The 25,009-nt window shown below is 33.8% G+C and overlaps 1 protein-coding gene across 8 annotated transcripts in view; it reads left to right on the top strand.

The window, feature by feature from the left end:
• SLC4A10 (solute carrier family 4 member 10) overlaps positions 1-25,009 on the top strand; it is a gene marked incomplete at both ends in the record, with an annotated part of 311,945 nt that overhangs the window by 275,421 nt on the left and 11,515 nt on the right. For all 8 annotated transcript variants that reach the window (XM_081241990.1, XM_081241987.1, XM_081241989.1 and 5 more), the window contains 7 exons: positions 1,968-2,129; positions 3,680-3,793; positions 4,815-4,976; positions 12,065-12,316; positions 13,742-13,810; positions 18,578-18,751; positions 19,532-19,654. In XM_081241990.1, the coding sequence (XP_081098116.1) occupies positions 1,968-2,129; positions 3,680-3,793; positions 4,815-4,976; positions 12,065-12,316; positions 13,742-13,810; positions 18,578-18,751; positions 19,532-19,654 (1,056 nt within the window). The remainder of the gene's footprint in view (positions 1-1,967; positions 2,130-3,679; positions 3,794-4,814; positions 4,977-12,064; positions 12,317-13,741; positions 13,811-18,577; positions 18,752-19,531; positions 19,655-25,009) is intronic.

Raw genomic sequence — 25,009 nt, 5'->3', positions numbered from 1 at the left:
GAATAATTAGTAGAAATGAGTTTGTCAACAAGCAGTTTTTCATTTTTGTAAGTGAAACCATATGTGAGACTCAAAATAAGAGAACAGGATTTGGATTTAGTTTTCTCTTCCAAATCTCAGTACTTGTTTTTGTGTGTGTGTGTGTGTGTGTGTGTGTGTGTGTGTGTGTGTGTGTGTGTTAAAGGTACAGTTAGTATAAACCAGAAAATAAATGTAGAATTTAGTAGTTCACAATTTTTCCTTTTTAAATAGCATACTGTCCCCCTAAAAGGAAGAAAAAATAAATACGCTTTTCAAATTTGCTTTGAATTAAAGTAACTAGGCAAGCTATTGGCAATGTATTATAGATTATAAGACAGTTAAATGATCCTTTAAATGGTGTCTATGTTCCTAAGATTTGAGAACAAGACCCAGCCAAGTCCAAGACTTGGAGGACTTTTATATCTGCACAAAAGACTGATCACAAATATTTAGATAATGTGTTTACAACAGAGCTTCTAGCTCCTCTTTATATTTATCCATTCTTCTTAACCATTACTTAGCTTAGTAATTGCTATACTAGTATCTCTGGACAAGGGGCAAGAGACAGGACTAAAAACTTCAAGGATTCATTTTTGCTACTTTATCTATTTTAACAGGGTTTTGAGAGAAGGAAAATTAAAGCTATAATTAAGGCCTGGGGAATTTTTCTTTGGTTTTTCAATTAGCCAAGTCATTTTGCTCTATATTAACTTAACATAGATAATTGGAATTCAACTGTAGCTAGCAAAGAATGTAGCATTTGCAGTTAGATTAGAAAAGGGAATGGAATTGTCTTAGATAATTATAAAGTATACAAACAATATTTCTCAAGAATCCTAGCCTTAGGGGTAGCTGCCCCAAGTAGATTTTACTAGTTTATTTTTGGATAACCATGTAACAATCTGTGATTTAGTCTAGAATCTTTTGAAGGTATTTGTTTTCTGCTATACAAGGACTCCAGGGCCTGAAGCTTTGTTCATTGGACAGTCTCTGTTGGTGATCAGTCCGTCAGTCCATATTTTTCTCTAAGATCTTTAAGTATATGGCACAATTCAGTTTCTGTTCAGGTCCAGATATCTCAAGTACTAACAAGGTCACTGGATAACTTAAACCATTCTTTTCTCTGTTTTGAAATAAAAAATTAAAATTTAGTGTTCTAATCTTTAAATTAAAATAGTAAAAAGCAAAACGTTTTTAAAAAGTTTTAATTTCAAAATATTAATGTTTAAAATGCTGTTTTTTCTCCAAGAAAGGAAATTTTTTTGACTTTGCTGCCACCTCATGGCTAAGGCAGCAATTAGAAATGATCCTTCAGAGGCTTATAAAATATATACCAGGAAAAAAAAAAAAAAAGACCATGAAGAAGTCATAGTAAATATGAACTTTGCCTTGCTCCTATACTAACTTTTTCTTTTTTGTTCTATAATTTAAATTTGAGCCCCATCTTTGACTTTCAGTTTCACTCCAATAATAACGTATCATAGTTTTTTGTTGCTTTTCTCACCTTTCTTCGGAGCTTTTGGACTAGATAATTCTACAAAATCATTGTTCTTTAATAATATTCCCGCCAAAGGAGTATCATGTTTGTATCACAACCCTGCTGCCACCCAGCAGCGGTGAGCCCATAGCCAATTACTTAACTTCTCTACACCTCAGTTTCCTCAGACATGAAATAGAAATAATAACAACTACCTATTTTATAGGGTTGATGTGAAAATTCATTAAGATGGTGATTTATAAATCAGTTAGTTTTATAGATTTAAACTTAATTTGAAAAGGCAAGAATTTCAGAAGTGGTTCATATTGCTCACTACCTATCCAAATAGGAGCCATAACTGAACAACTTCACCAACTCAACTGCAAGTGATCTTAAGATGTTAGTTTTCTGAAAGAAACGTGTCCACTTTTTTTCTTAATAGCTCCATTTGTTTTACTTCCTCTGGCAGGAATGCAAATCATTGCATGGGGAGTACGTTGGACGAGCTTGTGGCCACGAGCACCCGTATGTTCCAGATGTTCTATTTTGGTCAGTGATCCTGTTCTTTTCCACAGTTACTCTGTCAGCCACACTGAAGCAGTTCAAGACTAGCCGCTATTTTCCAACCAAGGTACTTAGACTACAATTTTTCTGATCAAAATGTGAACCAACATAAAGCATGTATGGAGTCATGTGTGTTTTAGGACAAAAGAAAGAGCTATTGCTGTCGTTAAAGGAGCCACTAAAAGGTTTTTGTGTGATTGAGCTGCCAGATTAGGAGTGGGCATGGTGAGGGAGCTAAGAGAAAGCATTTTGTGATACAGTGCTAGGAGTACGCGTTCCCTCCAGGCTTATCTCCTAACTTCAAATCCCAGAGATAAACTCCCACTTTCCCACTTTCATTTTTGGAACTCAAAAGCACACACTGCATTACTGATTGTCACTTTCTTGCCCAGTGAACAGTGGGAACTATTCCAGCCTGACAGACACCTCATAGGAGCCACTGTTACATTCTGTAATTGGGAAAGCCCCTGCAAGACTCATTGGAACACTATCCTCTTTTTCATTTTTAAAGTGTCAGTCCCTCCGCCTAACCCACCACGTTTGCATCTGCATATTTGGAAAGGAAAGTAAACAGAGAAACAGCGTAGTTCAATATTTAACACTGCAAAGTAACACCTATAAGGTCTGACTCAGCCAAAAAAGAAGGAAGGAAGGGAGGGAGGGAGGGAGGAAGGAAGGAAGGAAGGAGAAAAGAAAAAGAAAGAAAAGAAACAAGAAAACAAGCTTTTTAGGGATGAGCTAAAAATTGTGATGAAAATTCTACTCTGGGAAAATGTTTTAAGAACTGCTGTTTGAGAGAAACTTCTGTTTTTCTTACCTCTTCCTTCCATAAGGCGGAAGATTCATTTCTTTCCCCCCAAAGCTTAATTTGATTAATATAGAATTATTTTTTTTGTATCAAACTCCTGTATTTTGTATGTGTTTGTGTGTGCGTCATAGAGGCAGCCTAATAAAAGGCAGATCTTGTTGATTATTGTTTAAGAATTTTTCTCAATGAAGGCTTTATAAAAGAGAAATGCCTTTAAAAACTGGCTTACATAGAATAACTTTTAAATTTGCTTACTCTGTTGTGCAAATTACCTGCTGCCATACTTGTAGCTCAGATGAACTAAAATATTATTTCTTCAATAAAAATAGATAATTTTACTTTATGGTATTTCAGGTTTATCATATTAAAATGTTACCTACGTGAGAAAGAGTACTAAAATATAGTGAAATTCTAGCCATGCAACCTTATTCTGTGAAATAAATATTCACATACTGGAATTCATAATAAACTTAGATTTTTATCAGCACTGCTGATGTAGTGGTATTGTATCACGCAAGATTCCCATAATAAACTTAGATTTTAAATAAATACTGAAAACAGCACAATCACCATTGTAGCTATTCCATAATGCCTCATTTTGAAAATGTTGAGTGTGTATTCATCCTAATGACAGAGATACATAAATATAAATATGACAAGAGTTAGTAGTAATATTATAGTATGCATAAAGTATAATATTATGATATTATGTCATAAAGTGTTTATAAAGTGTGATTCTAGGTTATGTTCCTGAGTATTCTTCACTATTTATAGTTCCTTCAAGTGACAAGTGTTTTCATTATGTTTAGGTTCGATCCATAGTGAGCGACTTTGCTGTCTTTCTTACGATTCTGTGTATGGTTTTAATTGACTATGCCATTGGGATCCCATCTCCAAAACTACAAGTACCAAGTGTTTTCAAGGTGAAGTTATCATAGGATTTACTATCATCTCTCCATCTCTGTAGGTCTAATTTTTATTCAGATGATGGCTATAACCCTAGTACTTGGGATTTTCATGAAAATATAAAGAATATAGATTAATATAACAGTAAATAAAATGCCCACAGCATGACTAAAATTTTGGCCTAATATTAAAAAAATAGAAATCACAGAAATGGAAAACCTAGAGGCAGCTTGAAAAAATTTTCTGTCAGTTATTCCAGTGGGAATATCTATATTCTTAAAAGATAAGGAAGCATTTTGAAAGTAAGGGTAATGCACAGTAGATAGGGCTTGAAAACAGATAAAATTAGGTCTGGAATAGAGTTCAGACCATGTTACTAACTATGCAACCTTGGGCCAGTTACTTTACCTCTCTGAACCTGTTTTCTCACCTATCAAAAAGAGCTAGGGACTTCCTCAAAGAATTGTCAAAATGATTTCCTTTGGGACTCATCTCAGGCACCAGCCATGTTTGAGCCTTTCCCTGAGCCCCATGATGTGACCAAACATCTTTTTGACATTTTTACATAGTGACCTGGATACACATCTAAAATAAGAGTTATACACAGTGGTCAATGTGATATTTGTAAATGTAAATAAATTTGCCAATCATAAATGATAAATATTATTATGATTTTATTTAATATAGGTATTGATTGAGAACACAAATTTGTGAGTCAGTCTGTCAGAGTTGAAATCCTATCTCCACCACTTAGTAGCTTTGGGACCTTGAAAAATTTACTGAACCTCTCTATGCCTCCGTTTCCTTATCTGTATCTTCTTTAGACTGTTGTGAAGAAAAAATGAGTTAAAATATTTAAAGCACTTAGAATAGTGTCTGGTACCTTATAAATGCTTTGTGAATATTATTATTATTAAATATATAATTCACTTGGCATATCAGTTTATAATTAGGGATTTCCTAGTATTGTCTGTAAGACAATTTGATTAGGTATTCATTAATCCAGTTAATAACTGTGCATTCTTTAATTTTTCACAGCCCACAAGAGATGATCGTGGCTGGTTTGTTACACCTTTAGGTCCAAATCCATGGTGGACAGTAATAGCTGCTATTATTCCAGCTTTACTTTGTACTATTCTAATTTTTATGGACCAACAGATTACAGCCGTCATCATCAACAGAAAAGAGCATAAGCTAAAGGTATATTTTAACATCCATTTTAATGTAAATCATTGATTCAACTGATGTCAATTATACTTTATACTGATGTTTATTATATTTTGTATTCTATAGTCATTTGCATAGTGAAATATTAAAATATTTTCAGATTCATAATTTTATTTTCTATATTCATGGTACTTTGTCTTATGATAAGTTTAAAATTAATTAATAAATTATTAATTAATTAATTTATTTATAGCACTTGGCTGAGCTCTGAACTCTGGAACCCTACCTCCAGGACTTAAAATTTAAAAACATTGCCAAAGTTCTAGCTTTCTTTACCATGGTTAACACATTGTAATGAAATAATCTATTTTGGTGAAGTTTAGCTTTACCAATTTGTCTTAGGTCTGGGGTTCTTCTATTTCTCTATTTAACCCTAAGTATGTCTATTAGATTGCATTCATTTTGGAACAAATTACATCTTCAAATAATTCTCATTTTCTTTAGTCGTTCCTCCATCTATAATGTCTATGACATCAAACCCAGTCATAAATGTTATAGTTTGTGACATCTTTGTTGAGTTTTAGTGCGGATTTTAATGACTTTCTTTTACAAAACATAAATATGAATGTATCTTATTTATTATATTCTGACCCTGCCATTTTGCAACTGTGAAAAACTAGCTGTTCACTGGTGTGCAAGTTGCCTGAGATGTGTAATGTGAGCACTATCATTTATAGGAGTATGTTAAATAAAATCAAAAACATCATTGAATGGTTAAAAGTACTCTGAATCAAACCTTACAAAAACAGAACAAGCACAATCTTGTTTTTTCTGGTATCATGGGATAATTGTCAGCTATCTTCACATACTCTTTAAACTCTAGGAAAAATTTCATTGTCAGAGCAACAGAAATCATACTTTATAGAATTTTTAAGTATGTTTGTTAGAAAGATTTAAAAATCAGATTGATTGAACTATTTGATGGGAAGTAGTAATGACATAAGTATAAGAAAGCACAGTTATTTGTAATAAATCTTACTGAAAAGGAATTTTGTCTATTATATTGGGGAGAGTGTGTGTCTCTCTTAAAATAAAGAGCATTCTTTATTCTCTTTGTAGAAAGTAACTTAAGCATGTTCAAAACCTTTTTTTAAATGAGTTCATATTCACTTCTTGTTTTTGTCAAAAAAATTTTTGATTATTAAAGATGTATTCTACCAAAATATCACATGAAGCCTTAGGAAATAGACCAGTGATGTGCTGGTACATGTTTAACAACCAGTCCTCTGTGTATAAAAAGAAATACCCTGATTTATAATGTTTGCCGATTTTCATGATATGAATACTCCCATCGTGGCCCATTTCAAGCTACTAAAGTGACATCAAAAGGCAGGAAAAATATGAAAATTAAACAATTGGTTCTTATAAGTCTGTATGAGCTGTCTCCAAAATACTGCTGAACTACATTATTCAATATTAGAAACTTTAAATCATTTAAAGCTCTCAAAACAAGAAATTCAGATTTCCAAATTAATAGTCAACTTATTTAATATCAATCATTCAAAAATATTATTTGCTTTTAAAATATCAGCCTTCTGCAAAAGCAAATACCACCACAACTTAATTATTAAAGTTATGTAGTTGATTAAGTAGATCTATAAAACCGGTGTTAAGAACTTAATGTTGAATGCTGTTAGTCTGCTACTCTCTAAGAAGTAGGAAAACATTTTTCCTAGACACCAGTTTATTTTTTAAAACTGAAAACATTTCTATTTTTCCCATTTCTGTTTTTATTATATACCAAAATATGTATTTTCATACTACATATGTTACTTGTTGTTTTTATATAAGAGCATTATAATGGTAATTATCCAATGCCAACAATATAAATATAAATCTACATTATCATTTTTAATGGCAGTATATATATTTCCTTGTATGGCACATGTTTTAAAATGATCTAAAAGACTCCTGTTTTAGAAAGAAAGTAAGCTATGTAATCATTGTTTCCCTTTCAAAGGAAGTTGGTTTTTTTTTTTTTTTGGCTTTTATAATTAGACAGAAATATCACTGATTTAACTGAGAAATTTTCCTTGTAAAATTTTTTTCTAAATATTAGTGGAATCATTAAAACAGAATGTGGAAGTAAATGAAGAATTGCCAAGGGTGATGTTACCTTTTTTGGCTGTCCTGTATGCTTGCTGTTTCCAGATCTCTCCACCTTATAAATCACATATTGCTTGCTCCTTGTTCTTCATGAGCCCATGGTAGGCCCTTGACATTCACAGACTTTCCAAAGCTCCAGATCAACAAATATACTATATTTACCTCCCCTTTACATATCGTATAGAAGAGCTAAAATATAATAAAGCATTCTTTAAGTGGTCCTTTCAAGTATCTGCATTTATAAAATTAAATGTAGAACTAAAACATTTAATATTTTTGTCACTGAAACAAACTTGAGACTATATTACTAAACTATATTACATTATTTGTACATTACTTTTTATTGTACAAATGGCTATGTAATCAAAAGATTCATATTTTACCTCTTAATAGCCTGGATTTAGTAAACAGCAAATCCGGCTTAATCATAAACCTTGCTACATTGCCACAAGCAGAAGAGTTAGTCTTTTCTTGGCCACTATGAGGCTGAACACCCCATTCTCCTCCTTGGATATGGATATTTGCAAAGTAAGTTCCTTCCAGTGAAGACATATTTTATCTACACTGAACACTTTTTTTTTTTTTGGCCTTTAACCCTTGTCTTCTCTATGCTTCACTACAGTGTGGTCTGCTGCTACTGATTTTCCTGTTAATAACAGCAAAAAATCACTTTCTCAGAATGTTCTTTACTCAGAGTAATGGTTTGTTCCATAGCCGCTCTCCCGCCTGTTGCTTCCCTGAAGTGTTTGCAGTCTCTGGCTTTAACTTGAACCACATTGTAACAAAAAGACACATGTTTCTTGAATATATCCCCAGACCACAAGTTAACCACATTTTCAGCTTTTACTTATTTTCTTTTCTCCCTTGAAAACCCATTTTTACCTTGGTTGGAGCATTCCCTGAGATAGTTTAATGAATGATGATTTCTACCTTCTGTATCAAGCACCTGGTAGAGGCCACATCATGTATCTAAGTCTACATCACATATCCGAGTCACCTAGAAATTCATCATTTCATTCTTTATCTCTCCCAAACTTATATTTTAGATCTTTTCACTTTCTCTTCACTTCCATTACCAAATCCAGTAGTTGGTTTTCTTTTAGAGGACTTTTTCCTGCCATTAAAAATCTCTTTATCATTTTGTAATACTGCATACGTAATAAAGCTGTGTTGAGCTGAAGAGTCTAGCCCCAACTCAGGCTAAGTGACTAACTCCTCCCTCAGAATGAAGAATTTCAAGATTAGCAAAACTCTAACTCACTGCACCTCATGATCCTTTGGGTCATTCAAAAGTATCAGAAGTTGCAAATGTAAAAACTTGAGAATACAGATTTCATCTATATTGTATATAGACGTAAATTCATACCCTCTCTAGCATTTCTCATTTGTTTGTTTCTTCCCTAGAGAAGTGGAATAAGCATTGGTTAACTGAATCCCTTTGAAAAGCATTAAAAATATCCACTTTTTAAAAAAAAGTACATTCTCTAAAAGTGGATAGATAGATATTATCTTTCAGAAAAGAAAGTTTCTGTTAAGATACAACCGTGGGCTTTTCTACATGTTTCTGTAGACAGTTCAGGCTTCTTTTGACATCATTTTTAATAAACAGCAATACAATTCCAGATCACTTGAGTAAATGGATGCATTTGCAACATTCATTTGGCACTACATTCTCTTGATGATTATGGCGTTTGATATGTTCTTTTTTGCCCTCTTTGTCAGCCTGGTTCTTCATGTCAATCTATAGTCTTTTATGTGGTTAACTTGACAGATGCAGGAAATTGCTGCCAAGCTTTGAGACGAATTTTTTCAGCAGTGGCATCTGGGTATCAGATGGTCCTCTTGGCTGGCCTCTTGTCTTGCTGCATGTTGGTTTTAGTGGGGTCTGGTGCAGCATCACCTGTTGCTATGCTCCCTTTTCCTCCCATATGTCCATTTCCTGTGATTCATGGATGAATGTGAGAATAGAAGCTCTGGTTCTGTCTTTATTTCAGAAAAAAAATCTACAGAAATATGTTAGAAGGTGCACAGTTCTCTCTCTGACAAAGGGATACTTCCCTTTGGCTGGCATGCCTATCAGCTAATAATATGGTTACAAAGACCATGTTTTTAAAGACATTTTAAATGAAAGGCAAGAAGAAGGATAATGATTAATTAGTGGAAGTGCCAGAACTGCTTTATTTCCTTTGATTCACATTAAATTAAGATGCTCCCATTGTTGTATAACATAATCAGGGGGAAATTGTATTTTTGTTTTTATTATCTACTTGGACTTTACAAAACTTGCTTTCTAAATTTAAAAAGGAAATTCTTCCCTCGGAAAGCATTATTTTGTCTGCTTCCTGCAATCTAGAATCCCACTGTTTACATTTGTATCATATTTTTAAAACAATAAGACAAGAGCTGTAGGAAATCGCTCTCATGAAGAAGGCCTTCCTCATATTATTAAGCCATAGGGAGCATGGAGCCTGGGAGAGTCCAGGGTGTGCTAAACGCACAAGCCTGACTCTCAAGGCCCCATGTCCTTTGCCCTCCTCTAATGTTTACCTCTCAGCTACTTGCACCCCTTCCATTCTCTCTTAGCAGTACCACGACTTTGCAAAACCACCCAGAGGGCACCATTCACATTGTATTGCCTCAGCGGTGGAAGCTTAAGGATGAGGTCCTTCGCTGTTCTATATTCTTCACACTCCAGAGTTCCTAGGACAAAACACTCCTCTAACTGGTTAAGATGTGGTCCTTCAATGGGACTTAAATTTGAGTTCTATGCAACTACATTTGCCAAAATGCAAAAGGACCAGGGGACCAGAGTATGGCCCTAGTGAAGCTAGTTACAACTTTTTGGTCATGCTGACACCAGGGTGTTTCTCTTCCCACCCTCCATCTCTTAATAATGAAAACCTCTCCCGAGTTACTAGCAAAAAAAGTTTCTAGAGTCATATTCACAAGGGAAATTGAGTTTAGGCATTTGGGTGAACTGGAGCATTGCCCCAGCTAAGCTGACCCAAGGAGGGGTGCCACGGAATTGGTGACAATACAGGAGGAAAAGGTCCTTATGTGGTATCTCTCATTTTCTCCTCGCTGTCATCTCCTACACTTTTATAATTTGTCAGGGATAAGCAGAAAGGGAAGGAAGTACAACCGATTTTAAGGGTGTTTTTCTTAATAAAACAACAAACTAAAATAGCAGAAAGAAAACACTGCCATGACAAATACACATCAAATACTCAGTATGTTTCACCCTCCAGGCTATAATAGCTTTCAGATTAACTAGAAACTGCTTGCAGCTTGGTAAAACTGCCTGTAAGAAAAGCCAAAATTATTCCTCTAGAATAATGGGTAATTTTTGCTCGTGTTCATAATAATAAATTTAACAGCTATATTTATTTTAAAATTATACCTGTTTGATTCTATAAACTGTTTCAGTAATGCATATTTCCTTTTTAAAAAGTCAATCCATAACTTTTTGATTGCTTATTGTATGTCAATGATTGCACTAAAAACTGAGATATACTGAGAAATTGTATGACAAGTTTACCTGCCCTTAAGAAACATTTATATATTTTTATTGAGGATCCTTGAAACAAGTGAGTACAAAAGAAAAATGTATTGTTCAACTGCTAGAATATAATAGCCCCTAACATTTAGTGGGTACTTACTAATATATCAGACATTGTTCTAAATGATGTGCAAAATCATTTGCAAATTATTTAATTCTCACAATAACCCAGCAAGATGTCTCCTGTTATCATCACCATTTTTCAGATAGGGAAACAGAGGCACAAGAAGTTAAATGATTTGCCCAAGATCATTGGTTGAGCCAGCATTTGATTCCAGGCCACCTGTCTCCAGAACTTATACCCTTAAGCACTTTATTACACTACCTCTCATGAAGTAGTCATTAAGAGTTGGAATGTAAAGTAGCATTTGCTGCCTCTGAGGCTTTACACTGTCAATTTCCTACGGGGGGATGGAGGAAGAGGGTAACTTGGTTCTTCCCCATTCTTCAATTTGTCTCCTCAGAGAACTCTTAGCTCATCACCCTCCGCAAGGGAGCAGTCTCCAGGTCCCCACACCTCCACATGTCCCTTGCACCCATTTTTCCTCATTTACATTTCTTGCCTGGTTCAAGAAAGCTCCGAAGTTTGCAACATCTGGAGGCCAGTGATAGCACAGGAGGATCATAGAGGAGATAGAAAACACAAAAATTATCACTTTAAGGAGAGGCCAAATTTTTCCAGTGCTGAAACTGAAACAGATGAGAACAAGATGCAGTAGTAATATATTAAGATAAAAATGAGTATATATGGAAGTTTAGGTTCTATGATATTATTTTTCCCAGTAAAAGTCAGCCATTGAGACAAAACAGGGCAATTGGAAACTGAGGGTTTAAGAAGAGTTTTTCTTTAGGAGATATTAACAGAAAGGCTTCTTGGGTATTGTCAGGAAGTGGTTTCTAGTCACAACCAAGCCATTCTTAGCTCTGCTGTGAACACAGACCATACTTTGTTTTCTCAGCCTGATGCCTGGTATATAATTGGTGCTCAATATTTTTCATATGAATTAATGATGAAAGACTAGACATATGAATTGCAAATTAACCTGCCCATTTAAGGAACCAAAGTGAAGTGACTGTATTTGATAATGACTTTATCTATTCAATAGAAATAGAATGGAAACTAATGTACAATTAAGCCAGAATTACATTAAACCTATTAAAATATGTAGAAGCCACTATAATCATAATTGCAGTAGGAACACCTGCAACTTTTCTTTAAGTGGATTATATATTTTGAGACTGTTATCTTTTTAATTTATTTTGCATTTTAGAATCAGTTATGCAAGATTCAAGATAGTATTTCTTTTCTATTCTTTACTATTCCATGGTGGTGGTGTCATTGGTCTCTATGCCAAATTCAGGTAGTATGAGAATCATCTTTTCTTTCTCTTAACAGAAAGGTTGTGGGTACCATCTGGATCTATTAATGGTGGCTGTCATGCTTGGTGTGTGCTCCATCATGGGCCTGCCGTGGTTTGTGGCTGCCACTGTCCTCTCCATCACTCATGTCAACAGCCTAAAACTGGAATCAGAATGTTCAGCTCCAGGAGAACAACCCAAATTTCTTGGCATTCGGGAGCAAAGGGTTACTGGGCTTATGATTTTTATTCTTATGGGTTCGTCAGTCTTTATGACCAGTATTCTGAAGGTAATGAAATCTGCCTTTATGAATTTGCGAGAAGGCAGAATATATTTATTATTGTTTAAGAAATTTCATTTGAATCTAAGCCATCAATTTGTAAATATTGTATGGCATGTGATGAAAGTGATGAATTTTTTTACCATGTTTATATAGCTTCTTAACAAGGGAAATTATGTGCTATATTTTAGAATCCTTAAATACATAAAAAATTTAATCTGGCAGAGTAAAATTTGATGTGGAAATTATTATTGTAATTTTGAAATGAAAATCAGGTTATGGGAAAGAGTCACTCATCTCTGACTGACCTGTGACCTGAGTTTACTGTAGGCCTACACAAAATAAAGTTTCTATTTTCTTGTCAGTGGACAGATATATTTGCAATTAATATTACTTAATATAAGGTGGAGGTGCAGAGATAAGCAATGTCATGGTCACGGCCACATATGCAGTTTTGTATTTTAAATGTTTCATAAAACTACTACATGAAAATCATTATTATACATACTTATTTTTTTATGTTTCAAGTAGTTGAATCCTGAACTTACTGAATATATTTGGGTTTATTAAACCCCATCATAATTTTACTAACAGCTATTTTTCTGTGTATAAAATTAATCTCAATTTATGAAATAAAGTATGTCTCACTTCTATCCTTAAAAAAATAAAATAAAATAAAATAAAATAAAATAAAATAGTTGAATCCATTTTAAAGAGCATTAAAGAGTAATTGTTTTGTCATATAATTTTGACAGGTACTTCAAAGGTGTGTTAATTGTATTTTAAATTATAACTCATTTTAGTTGTCCATAATTTGAAAATTCTAATTGAATTATTTAATAATTTATACAAGTTTACATTTATTTAATAATTTACACAATTTGCAAGAACTAATTTCTATGTTATATAAGTAATTACAGAGAATAAAATGATGCTGAGGTATTCCAATAAAAAGAGAAATATTGAACGATCCACATGTTTACAAGTATCTGGTATAATGTAGGAAAAATGTCTAAATGTTAGCTCCATTCTTCACCTTTAATCTAAATATCTTACCATTGTGAAACAAAATTCAAATTTCCCTAAAGCAGCATAATAATAATAGCTAATATTTATTGTTTATTACGTATCATATGTGTTTTTATTGGTTTTGACCTATTAAATACTTGTAACAGACCTATTATTATCCCTTTTTAGATATTGGGAAACTAATATTGGGAAACTAAGGCACAGAGAGCTTAGGTAACTTACCTAAGGTTATGCAGCTAAAAAGTGCTTAGAGCTGGGATTTTAACCCATGTCTTCTGGCTCTGCCCTATACTGTTTCTAAAATATTTATTTATTTTTCTGTGTTTTTCTTTGGAAGTGCAGAATATATTGGCCACATTATATTTGAAAATAACTTGTGCCTTTTATCTAATTGTTCTTTTACAGTTTATTCCTATGCCAGTGCTATATGGAGTGTTCCTTTATATGGGTGCTTCATCGCTAAAAGGAATTCAGGTAAATTACAGTAATACAAGCACATCTGTGATGACTTATCTTCAGGTCTGTTGATGCTAAGTCATGTGGTAGCTAAAAACATGCCATTATCTGAGGAGCAGCTTTCAAACTACAATTAAATTTCTTCAAACTGGTTCATAATCTGAGGGTACTTTTGTTTACTATGAGTATATTAAAACTGTAAAAGGTTTAGACTTTATAATCCTTTTAGAAAAAGATAGCAGTACATTTAAAAATATATCCAAATACTTTTGATCTTTGATACTGTGATCATGTATGTGGACATCTATCTATGAAAACAGAAAAAAAATTTTGCACAAAGATGTTCCTTGTAACACATATTATCAAAATATTGGAAACAACCCAATTATTCAACAGCAGTAAAATAATTAAGCTATCTAAGGTACATTAATTTAAAATTGATAAATATGATGACTATAAAAATAACACAGTAAAAATGCTTATGACAAGGTGAAATGCAAAGTGAAAAAGTGGAAAAATGAGTTGTAGCTATGATAGGTTTATAAAACTGTGAGTGTGGGTGGATTAAGAAGGAAGGTAGAGAAATAAAGACAATTTATTAAGGTAATGAGCTCCTGGGTGATATTTTTTCCTTTTATGTTTGTTTTCCTGTTGTTATTACAATTGTCTTTATAGAATTATTTTGTAAGTAAATAAGGAAAACCTTATTAATTGTTTAAGTATCGGTTAAATAAATATAGTTTTTGTATTAATTTCTCATTGCTACATTACAAATTGCTATAAAACTTAGTGGCTTAAAACAGTAAACATTTATTATCTTACAGTTTCTGTGGGTCATGAATTTGAGAACTTATTAGCTGGGTGATTCTGGCTCAAGATGTCTCATGTGGTTGCTATCAAGATGTGGACAAGAGCTGCAGTCATTTGAAGGCTTGAATAGGACTAGAAGATGGATGTCCAAGATGGCTTATCATATAGCTGAGGGCAAGAGACATTAGTTCCTCTCTGGCTATTGGTAGGAGGCCTCTCCATCAGACACTTAAATGTCCTCACACTGGAGAAACTAACTTCCATCCCAGTGAACAATACGAGAGAGAATGAGGGCAAAGTCACTGTGCCTATTGACAATCTCCAAAGTCACGCATGGTCACTTCCACTTTTTTCTATTTGTTAGAAGCAAGTCATTGTGTCCAGTTTGCATGCACAGGGAGGGAAATTAGAGTCCATCTCTTGAAGAGAATAATACCAAAGAATTTGTGGACACATTTCAAAAGTACCACAAGATTATTCTAAATTTTTACGGAGGCTGTTGACAAATTATTCCTGCTTATGTTACTGTAGTGGGTTGAATAGTGCCTCTTCCCCCCATTCATATCCACCTGGAATCTCAGAATGTGACCTTATTTGGAAATAGAGTCTTTGCAGATGTAATTAGTTATGGATTTCAAAATGAGCTCACCCTGGATTTAGGGTGAACCCTAAATCCAATGACTGGGGTCCTTATAAGAAGAGGAGAGGACACAGAGAGACATAGGGAAGAAAGCCACATAAAGGTGGAGGCAGAGATTGGAATTTTGCCACCACAAGCCAGGGTACATCAGGAACCAACAGAAGCTGGAAGAGGCAAGGAAATTTTCTTCCCTACTGCCTTCAGAGGGAGCATGGCCCACCAACACTCTGATTTTGGAATTCTGGCCTCCACACTGTGAGAAAATAAATTTCTATTGTTTAAGCCACCAAGTTGTAATTCGTCACAGCAGCACTAGGGAACTAACACAGGTTTCGACTTAAATTTGCCTTTGAATAATCTTGTTTTATAACAACATTATTGTGCCAAAACACTTAAATTTTCTTGAAAAAGAGACTACTTTTGAGGATTATTTATTGTAAAGTATAGTTTGTTTTTCTTGGCTAAAAGTCAATATAAAGTATCACGTTTTCTTTGACAAGCCAGACTCACTGCCATTCAGAGACCTACAGAGGAAAAGTCATCTGAATAAGTGCTATGAATTTGCTCAGCTGTAACTTCATGTATGAAAAGTATATTTTAAAAGAATTGGTTTGGTAAGGCAGATAGGGAAGAGTATTGAAAAGGTTTTGTTTAGCTGGGGTTTTTGGGGTTTTTTTTGCCTTTGGCAGAGGTTCCATGAGTACTAATTTCAACCGTAAGTGAAAAGTATTTACTATTAGGCCTCGGGCTCACATCAATACAGCAGCAGAAGTTTAAGAAACAAAGTAAAATCATTTTGATAGGCTGCAACAGATTTCTCCCCCTAATTCCACTCACATGATTTTATACCCATGAGGTTTGGAACTAAACAAGAATGTCAAATTTTGGGATTATTTGGGGTGTGAATCTTTCAAATGAAAATTGAGGAAAACATTATCAAAGGCCCATGAGAAAAGTGTAATGAGTTCTAAATAGCACCAATGAAACAGCAAATAGGGTTTCACACTGAGAAACAGAGTTAGTGAAAATTTAAGTGAGCCCGAAACTCAGGGAGTTGAAATTCCTATTTGGTATTTTGTTTTTAACTGGATGGGGAAACGGGATACTGATATTAGGACAAGATCAAAGGCGAATGCAAAACTCAGAATACGTTTAGCATGATTATCATTACTTGAGTAATAATACTTAAAAATGTGCTGAATATCAACAGTTCAAGAAGCATGTCCATTTGTTACCCTGTTTGTTGGAGGGCTCTATATGTTACCTGTTCTGTAATATTAAGAAACTTATCTAGGCTTCTCACTGTGCAACATGGCAGAAAAAACAGATTAGTGTTCTCATGAGTGCTGTTTCTGTACTCTGATATATAACCACATTTATATTCGCTCCAGCACTTCAGGAATCCAAAGTAAAGCAAATGTGCCATTTAAGCAATAACAAGTGAAGCACTCACACACTGAAGTACATTTATGCAATAACATAACTTCACAAATGGAGAAATGGTGGCTGGGAAAAATTAGTTCTATAGAAATTGAAACATTCGGTTATAACCCCAAGGATTTTACTTTATTTCTTCCCTATTGCCACCTCCACCACGCAGAGTTTTATTTATTTAATGACATGTAATTTTAAGAGATATTTAGGTGGTAGAAATAAAAAGACCCAGTGAAATATTTGTGGACAATATAGACAGGGATAAACCAGAAACTAGTTCAGCACTTAGTACTCTGCATAGAAGGTTTTCAACAAATTTTTTGGAATGTATAAATGAATATGAATAAATAAATAAACAGTGGATGGGCTAAACTATGTATGATTCTGGTTTAGATGCCTGAGGGCAGGTCATGCTGCACTGTAAGACAGGGCACACAGAAGGAAAGATGGGTTTATGTTGAATTTGGGATATGAGGAGGCTTTGGTAAAACATGATTTTTTTTTAACATCTTTATTGGACAAACATGATGTTTTGCCACTAACACTTACTTGACTTCATGGGCATTTGTTCCTTGGCATATTAGAGTAATTTTGGAATATTTGATGAGAATTGCTTACAATTTTCTTATATAAAGTAGCTAAGAACTAAATCTAATATTACTCTTAAAATGCATAGGAGATATTCCTGTAGAAATGGTATGATATAGAACTGACAGTGATTGAAACTGTCATTTTCTAAATCATCGCTTCTTGTTGGAAATATTGAAAACTGCAAAATTTGGCCTGAGAAAAATTAAACAAAATGATCCACATAAAATAAAGCTAACATGCTGTACAGTTTGTTAATAAGTAAAATGTGATTGAAGATTACATTTGATCAAGAAATTAAACGGAGTTAAAATTTGCTCTGAAAAATACTTTTTTTTTTTTTTTTTAAAGAACTAGACAGGGTCTTTTTCTTTTTTGGGGGGGTGGGTGGGTGGGTAGGAGTTTATTAATTAATTAATTTATTTTTGCTGTGTTGGGTCTTCGTTTCTGCGCGAGGGCTTTCTCTAGTTGTGGCAAGCGGGGGCCACTCTTCATCGCGGTGCGCGGGCCTCTCACTATCGCGGCCTCTCTTACTGCGGAGCACAAGCTCCAGATGCGCAGGCTCAGTAGTTGTGGCTCACGGGCCTAGTTGCTCCGTGGCATGTGGGATCTTCCCAGACCAGAGCTCGAACCTGTGTCCCCTGCATTAGCAGGCAGATTCTCAACCACTGCGCCACCAGGGAAGCCCTGAAAAATACTTTATTAACAATAATTCATCTAGGTTAAATCTTTATGGCCAAGATGTTTGTATTTTTAGAAACAGCACCAAAACCTTGTTGGGGATCAAAATGGCAAGGCCAAACAGCAGAGTCAAACTAAGGAGGTCAAAACATCCTACTCAGCAGCTGGATATGGGTCTAGAGCTCAAGACAGACAGAGCTGAAGTAGAATTGAGGTCTGAGAGTCTTTAGCAAGTATGTGAAAGTTGAAACAATGGGTACGGATGAGCTATTCAGGAAAGAAGAGTCCAGGAAACCCTAGTGCTTAAGGGGCAGATAAAAGAAGAAATTGTGCTGTGATGATGAAGAGGATGATGATAATGTTTTCTTTCAAGGCTATACTCTCTGAGGGAGCAACATTTAGCATTGACTTTAATGTTATTAAACTTTTAAATTATAACATGTGTCCATATTCAAGAAAATGTGGCATATTATAAAACTGAAACTGTATTATTTCAGAGTGTACGCTTAACAATAGTATTGTCCTGATGTCAACTTAAGTGTGATCTACCATATATTGGACCATATTATACATTTACTTGTCCTACTTCTATTGCTGTCTGTAAAAAGCAATTTAGTCTGTTTATCTTCTAGTTCTTCGACAGAATAAAGCTCTTCTGGATGCCTGCAAAACATCAACCAGATTTTATATATCTAAGGCATGTACCACTTCGAAAAGTCCATCTCTTCACAGTTATTCAGATGAGTTGCCTTGGCCTTTTGTGGATAATCAAAGTTTCAAGAGCTGCTATTGTCTTTCCCATGATGGTATGAAACTTCTAACTCAACTCTTTTTCTCCTCCTCTGATTTTCTGCTCTCAGTGAAAATCCATGAACAAACTGGATCAATAGAATAATTTTGAACAATTTTTGGAAATCTTGGTATAAACTTTAGTCACTAAAACTAGTAACTAAGATTGGGTTTCAGATTATACATGAATTTCAGTGATTCATACTAGCTTCATCTCTATCATTCTGAATATTAGCAGTAGTATGAATTAATTGAAGTTGGGTGGAAAATGTAAACTTTCAAAATTTAACTTTAAAGATATACGAGCAAATTTGAAAATGTAAGGGGAGTTTTGAAATTAAATTTTTTTAACATCTTTATTGGAGTATATAAAATCAAATTTTATTAACTATTTTAAACCAGTTTCAAATACTTCAAAAATAAAGTGAATTTGAATTACTATAAGTAATTTAAAATATCATCAGCATAGGTAATAATGGTTTAATGTTCATTTAAAATAATGTAAACTACTAACTATGTGTATTTAAGGAAACAGTCAAATATATAGTTTTTTTCATTGCTTCTTTAAATGACTCGTATAATGGGTAAAATGATAGCCATTATTCTGGAGATGTGGTAAGAAAAAGAAGTGAAGGAAGCAAAAGTACACTCAATATCTTTTTTACGCACATATCTTCAGATTTCACTTTAATGTCAGCCCTAATTGAAGTTGACTTGTTTGTACCAAAAACCAAACAAATCTAAACCTCCCATTTATATTTTTTCCCGGTTTTAAACTGTTTTATTATTTACTTCAGGTGTTAGCTCTGGTATTTGTAAGAAAGTTGATGGACTTTCTGTTTACCAAACGGGAACTCAGCTGGTTGGATGATTTAATGCCTGAGAGTAAGAAAAAGAAACTAGAAGATGCTGAAAAAGAAGTAAGTCAGAGCAAAATCAGTATCTTATAAAGGAAAGAAAAAGGAACACTTGTGCAGTAATAGCTCTTTGCAAAGCTAAATTTTTGTGTTTAGCTTTAGATAGTGACTACTAACAAACACAGGTGGACTATTTTGGAAGATTGATGTTTAAAATCATCAAGCTGGAACTTGAACAGAGAGAGGACATATCTTACATGAGTAAACCAAACCCTAATGAAATATGCAAATACTTTGTCCCTCACTATCCTTATAACTGCAAAGTTTATTTTTCTGATTCCTCCAGGATTTCAGAAACTTATTGACGCTTAAATGTTTCCAAATTATAATCATGCAATGATTGCTTTTTGGTTGAATATGTGAGAAGAAATAAAAAAAAGACATTATTACTGTTGGTATTTTCCTAGGGAACAAAGTTTTAATAAAAAGATTCTAATTCTAATTAAAAGATTAAATTAGTTATTCTTGAAATAGATGAAATGCTTAAGAGGAAAACACGTTGATCTGATTTGCTTTCAAAGTGCTTTGAGTAAATGTTGTTAGAGAAACTTTGGGTATTTAATTACTTTCACAGACTGCTGATTTATCCTATTCTGTTTCATATGTTAAAACAATTGGTTTTAAGTTTTATGACATTTAAATTCATGTATAAGCTTGGGTCTATTTTGAAGGCTAGTAATCATAATATTTTTTAAAGTATGTAAAAACTACAAAGAGTAAAAATGAAAAAAATGACAAGTTCATCATTTAGCAGAATGATCGGGTCCATAGATTGTAAAATATAAGAATAAAATTTTCATGTAACTGGAAATGAATATGAAAGAAAATACTTGGTGAGACTTACGCATTATTCTTTCCATTTTTTCTTCTCCTATACGGCAGTCAGTAAATGTATTCAGTGTCCTACCTGTGGTGTATTTTCTCAAACCATAGGTATATTCCTCTTTCCTTTGGGGAATTTGTTTGCAAACATTTCAATGATCTTAGGTTTTACTTAGCCATTAGATGAGTCCAGATTAGGCCACAGAGTCTAATGGATTGCAGATAAGTCTACATAATATGTGACTGTCTGGCATTTCTTCACTTTTCCATGTTGTCCTATTTCCGACAACAGATTCCACATTTAAAGATTGATCGTAATGATATATCTTAATTCTATATGACTATTTCAATTTTCCCAAATGTTGTAGAAGTCATACCTAGTATCATACTCCTAGCAATACTTATATAATGTTAAAAATGTCGTTATAAAATTATCATGTTTCTTTATTTTTGTAAATTTGATATATTCTTAAGTATGAGAATTTTTTAAAAATAGTGCTTTAACTATTTTTCCAAGTTGATATATTCTCATTTAAGTATGAGAGTTTTTTTTTTAATAGTGCTTTAACTAGGATATTTGGATAATTTCTGTTTGTTTTTAGGACTTTAGTAAAGGTTTGCTCTCATTCTCAGGTACTGTTCAAGAAGAATATGACAGAATTTGGTATAAAATAAACGTAAATAAATAGACACAAGAATATAAAAACACTAAAGCCTTAAAGTATCCATGCTTGACATAATTAAAATTTATTCAGGTTGAAAAACATTTCTAAGAAGGTTTAAATTCCAAGGAAGACAACTTTGAATACAAAACTCATTGACCACAAGCTTCTGCCTAGTCTTTCTGATAATGAGAATATTAAGTATTCTGATGCAGTAACTTACAAATGTAATTTTGCTTTATTTTCCTGCTTTGACTTCCTGTCAAATGTCTCGACTACTTCTGTAGGAATAAGCTAGCAACAGCCCCAGGCATACAATCATTCCTTTTACAGCATTCTCCTTAGGCCATATCCGTACCATGGAACATTCTTGCCCTTCTAAAACTTTGTAAAAAGAAAAATAAGATGTATATATAATATATTATGCTTAATATTCTTCCCTTTTTTCATTCAAAGAAAATTTCAGATTCTTTCTTTATATGTCTGTGAAATAGGAGAGAACAAATTTGACAGTAATCATAAATGTATTAGAATCTGCCGTTTCCAATGCCCAGAACCATTCACATAGCTACATATGTATGGTACTTATATGTATGTGTGCCATATGTCCATTTTGGAATTTATTAACTTCAGATAGGCAGAGATGCTATGTAATGAGCTTCTAACCTTTTTATATCATAAACTCATTGTATGCCAATGGGGTGTTGACTGTTTTCTGATTATATAAAGATTTTAGAAGTAATTAAATATTACTAAAATTCCTAGAACTCAAGTTTTCTAAAAGGATTCAAAAAGAGATTAAAGATTTATTGAGGCAAAGTTACAGCTGTATCCTTCGGTTCAGAGTATGAGAAAAAGTAAGGGAAAATGCCTTGTAATACATTAATCAGGCAGGTTTACAGACCTTTAAATTCTCAAATAGATTAATATGATGATACTTTAATGTGATCCTCAGTACATGGAAAGAAACAAGTAAGCAAATAATACAGTCAAGAAATAATCCATAATTGAACATTAAAATATAGTTCTGACCAGTGCAAAGAAAGATAATTCTCCATCTGACAAGTGGAGAGAAGTTAAATTAAAGATATTAACTTTCTAACTTGGAATTAGTATTAAAAGAATATGATCAGTATAGAGAGTAGGAAGATTTAAGAAGGCTTACACTAAAACTTGAATTCTGGTTGAATTTCTACTTGGTCACCCAGATCTTGGTATTCCATTTGCTTGAGGCTATGGACTCCACTGAAGGATGTGATCTTCTTACTTGGCATCTTATACCAAGGCCCAGTCTTCCAAGAGATTGTACATTAACGTGGTAAATGAACAAGTTCTCCAAAAAATGTTGTATTTCTGCAATTACTCAAATTAATTGCATAACTTTGATTGTGATCTGGAAAGATGGTAAAGAGCAGAAATGTCTCAGCTCCCTGAGACTTGAATTTAAAATAGTCTCACCTCTTGTCCTTTTGATGATAGTTACAAGCTTGTACCTTTATCATCCAAGGTTTTACTATCAGTAGCCCACTTCTGGTCTTATGGCACTGAGAAAACATTAGTTTGACCTTAAAATTCAATAATGAGTTAAGCAGAATAAATAGCTACACAGGCCAGTCCAAGGTCGCAGAGCTTCTGTTCCAAATTTTCATGTACTTCATGCATATGCATATGCATATGCTTCAGTTTTTAGAAAGAAAGGATTATAATCAGGATAGAAATGAATATTGGAACCCTGACATTTTGCACATTGCTCTGTGTAAAGGGAAGACTGCAGAATCAAATTCTGGATGTCCAAATGTGCTCAGAGTACCAACATGCTTTCCTTCCCACTTCAGTATTCTCTAGGACATTGTACACATTTGACAAAAGGGCTGCTGTTAAAGCAGTAAGCCCCAGCAGAATGTTTGCTCCTCGGTGAGGGAGAAGGAGGTTAACGTTAGATAAATTCTGGAAATTCAACTCTGTGCAGTGATCATGATATTGACACCTCTTGGTTTGTGGGAGGTTCACGCTAACATATATGCTATAGGGAAAAAAAGGAGGGGGGCAAGTGGGACTTGTGATCTGTATGAAGCAGTCTCATGAGCAAGGCCAAGAAGATGGAAAAGCAATCTAAAAGCAAGTGCAATTAAACAAATTAGAGAGCATGTCTTACTGCTCAGAAAGATCAGAATTGGTTGTGGATTTGGGAAGCATGGCCTAATTATTGCACAGGCAAATGTTATTTCTAATTGAATCTTAGAGCAAGGCAAGCATATTCTTCTTCCTCAAGCAGTGGTTTTCAAAGTGTAGTCCCATGACCTCTGATGTATCAGCCAACACCTGTCAACTTGTTACAATCTGAATTCTAAGCCTACTGAGTCAAAACTCTAGAGATAGGGCCAGATTTTGTGTTAACAAGACCTCTAGGTGATTCTGATGTGTGTAAAATTTAAGGCAAGACCTTTCCTAAACCCACAGACTTTACATCAACAGAATATAGTCTTCTAAATCTGAGAATTACTGTATTTTATAATAATTTAGATAAGTCAATTAGAGAAACTAAATCAAATATTCTGATGAAAAAACATGTTGCATCCATCTATATGAATTCTATATAGACTACTCCTCCTCCCCATTTTTTCTTTTCAGTTTTCATTGTTAAAGTGAGTTGTATGTATTGGCCCTTCTACGTATTGGAAATTTTAAGGAATACCTCTTATAAATATAACATTTTATGGTTTACAAATTATTATAAATGTGTATGTATATGTGTATGTGTGTGTGTGTGTGTGTGTGTGATGCTTGTAGCATTATCTGTTCTATTAGTAATTGGGGAAGGAAATGATCAAACACTTCTTAGGTTCTGTAGGCCCTGTTGTCTTCTTGGGTAAGATAAAGGGGTTCAACTTGATTTCTGAAGTCCCTTCCATTTTTTAAGATCTATGAATTCTAAAACTGCTGAATGTTTTCTCTCTCTAATACGATAGACATCTTTATGAACATTGGCTCTGTGCTGCTGTTGTTTGTACTTTGACCTATTTGAGGGCTCCTACATAGATACAGACTTTACATGAGAAATGGATACAGTAACAAATGTTACCTGTTTCACTAGGTAGAGCATTTGTTAGGTATCATAATATATGAATTGTATTTTTTACACTATAATCACAAACTATAATTCAGATTCATGATGTAATTTTATATATAAGATCTTATTCATCAAAACACACCACGATTTAACCCTGATTTTATTTTCCTTTTCTACTCAGCACAGGCCTTTGGCCCCAGCCAGGCTAGTTGTTCATTGTCGTGCAAACATGTCCTATTTATTCCTACCTTTTATCCTTGACCCATATTGTTTCTTCCCACCTAAATTTCTTCCTTTCTATTACCAAACTGATCAGATAAGACTGGCCCAGATACCACTGCCTCTGGTCCTATACTTTTTACAGTGATCCTTCTCATCCTCTGATAGTAGGGTTCATGGCTTTCTTTTCATTATTGTATACCCAGTACCTAGCAGATTACCTGTCTTGAAGATCATGCTTAATACGTATTTGCTGAATGGATTCATGAATAGCTCCTGGATTATTATTTTTGTTCCCTGTGTGCCTAGCACATAATACATACTCAGTAAATATTTGAGTGCTATTGAATAGATTTGTTTTTAAGCCTCTATTTTTCTGCCTTTTACTGGATATAGCATTAATTGTCCTTCACTTATTTAGTATCCGAACAATGCTTTGGCTATCTTAATTAAAAGATGGTGTTCAAATCAGAATATGAACATTCCTCTAGTCAAATTGGCAAAACCCCCCAGGTGCTCTTGGGTAAATTTTGATCATCATCCTTTGTAAAATCTCCATGTTGTAGAGCTCAGCATATTTTTTGA

The sequence above is a fragment of the Mesoplodon bidens genome (genome assembly GCF_964165515.1).
Source record: "Mesoplodon bidens genome assembly, chromosome: 8".
NCBI classification, from domain to species: Eukaryota; Metazoa; Chordata; class Mammalia; order Artiodactyla; family Ziphiidae; genus Mesoplodon; species Mesoplodon bidens.
Note: the sequence above shows the minus strand (reverse complement) of the source record. Positions and strands in the feature narration are given on the sequence as shown.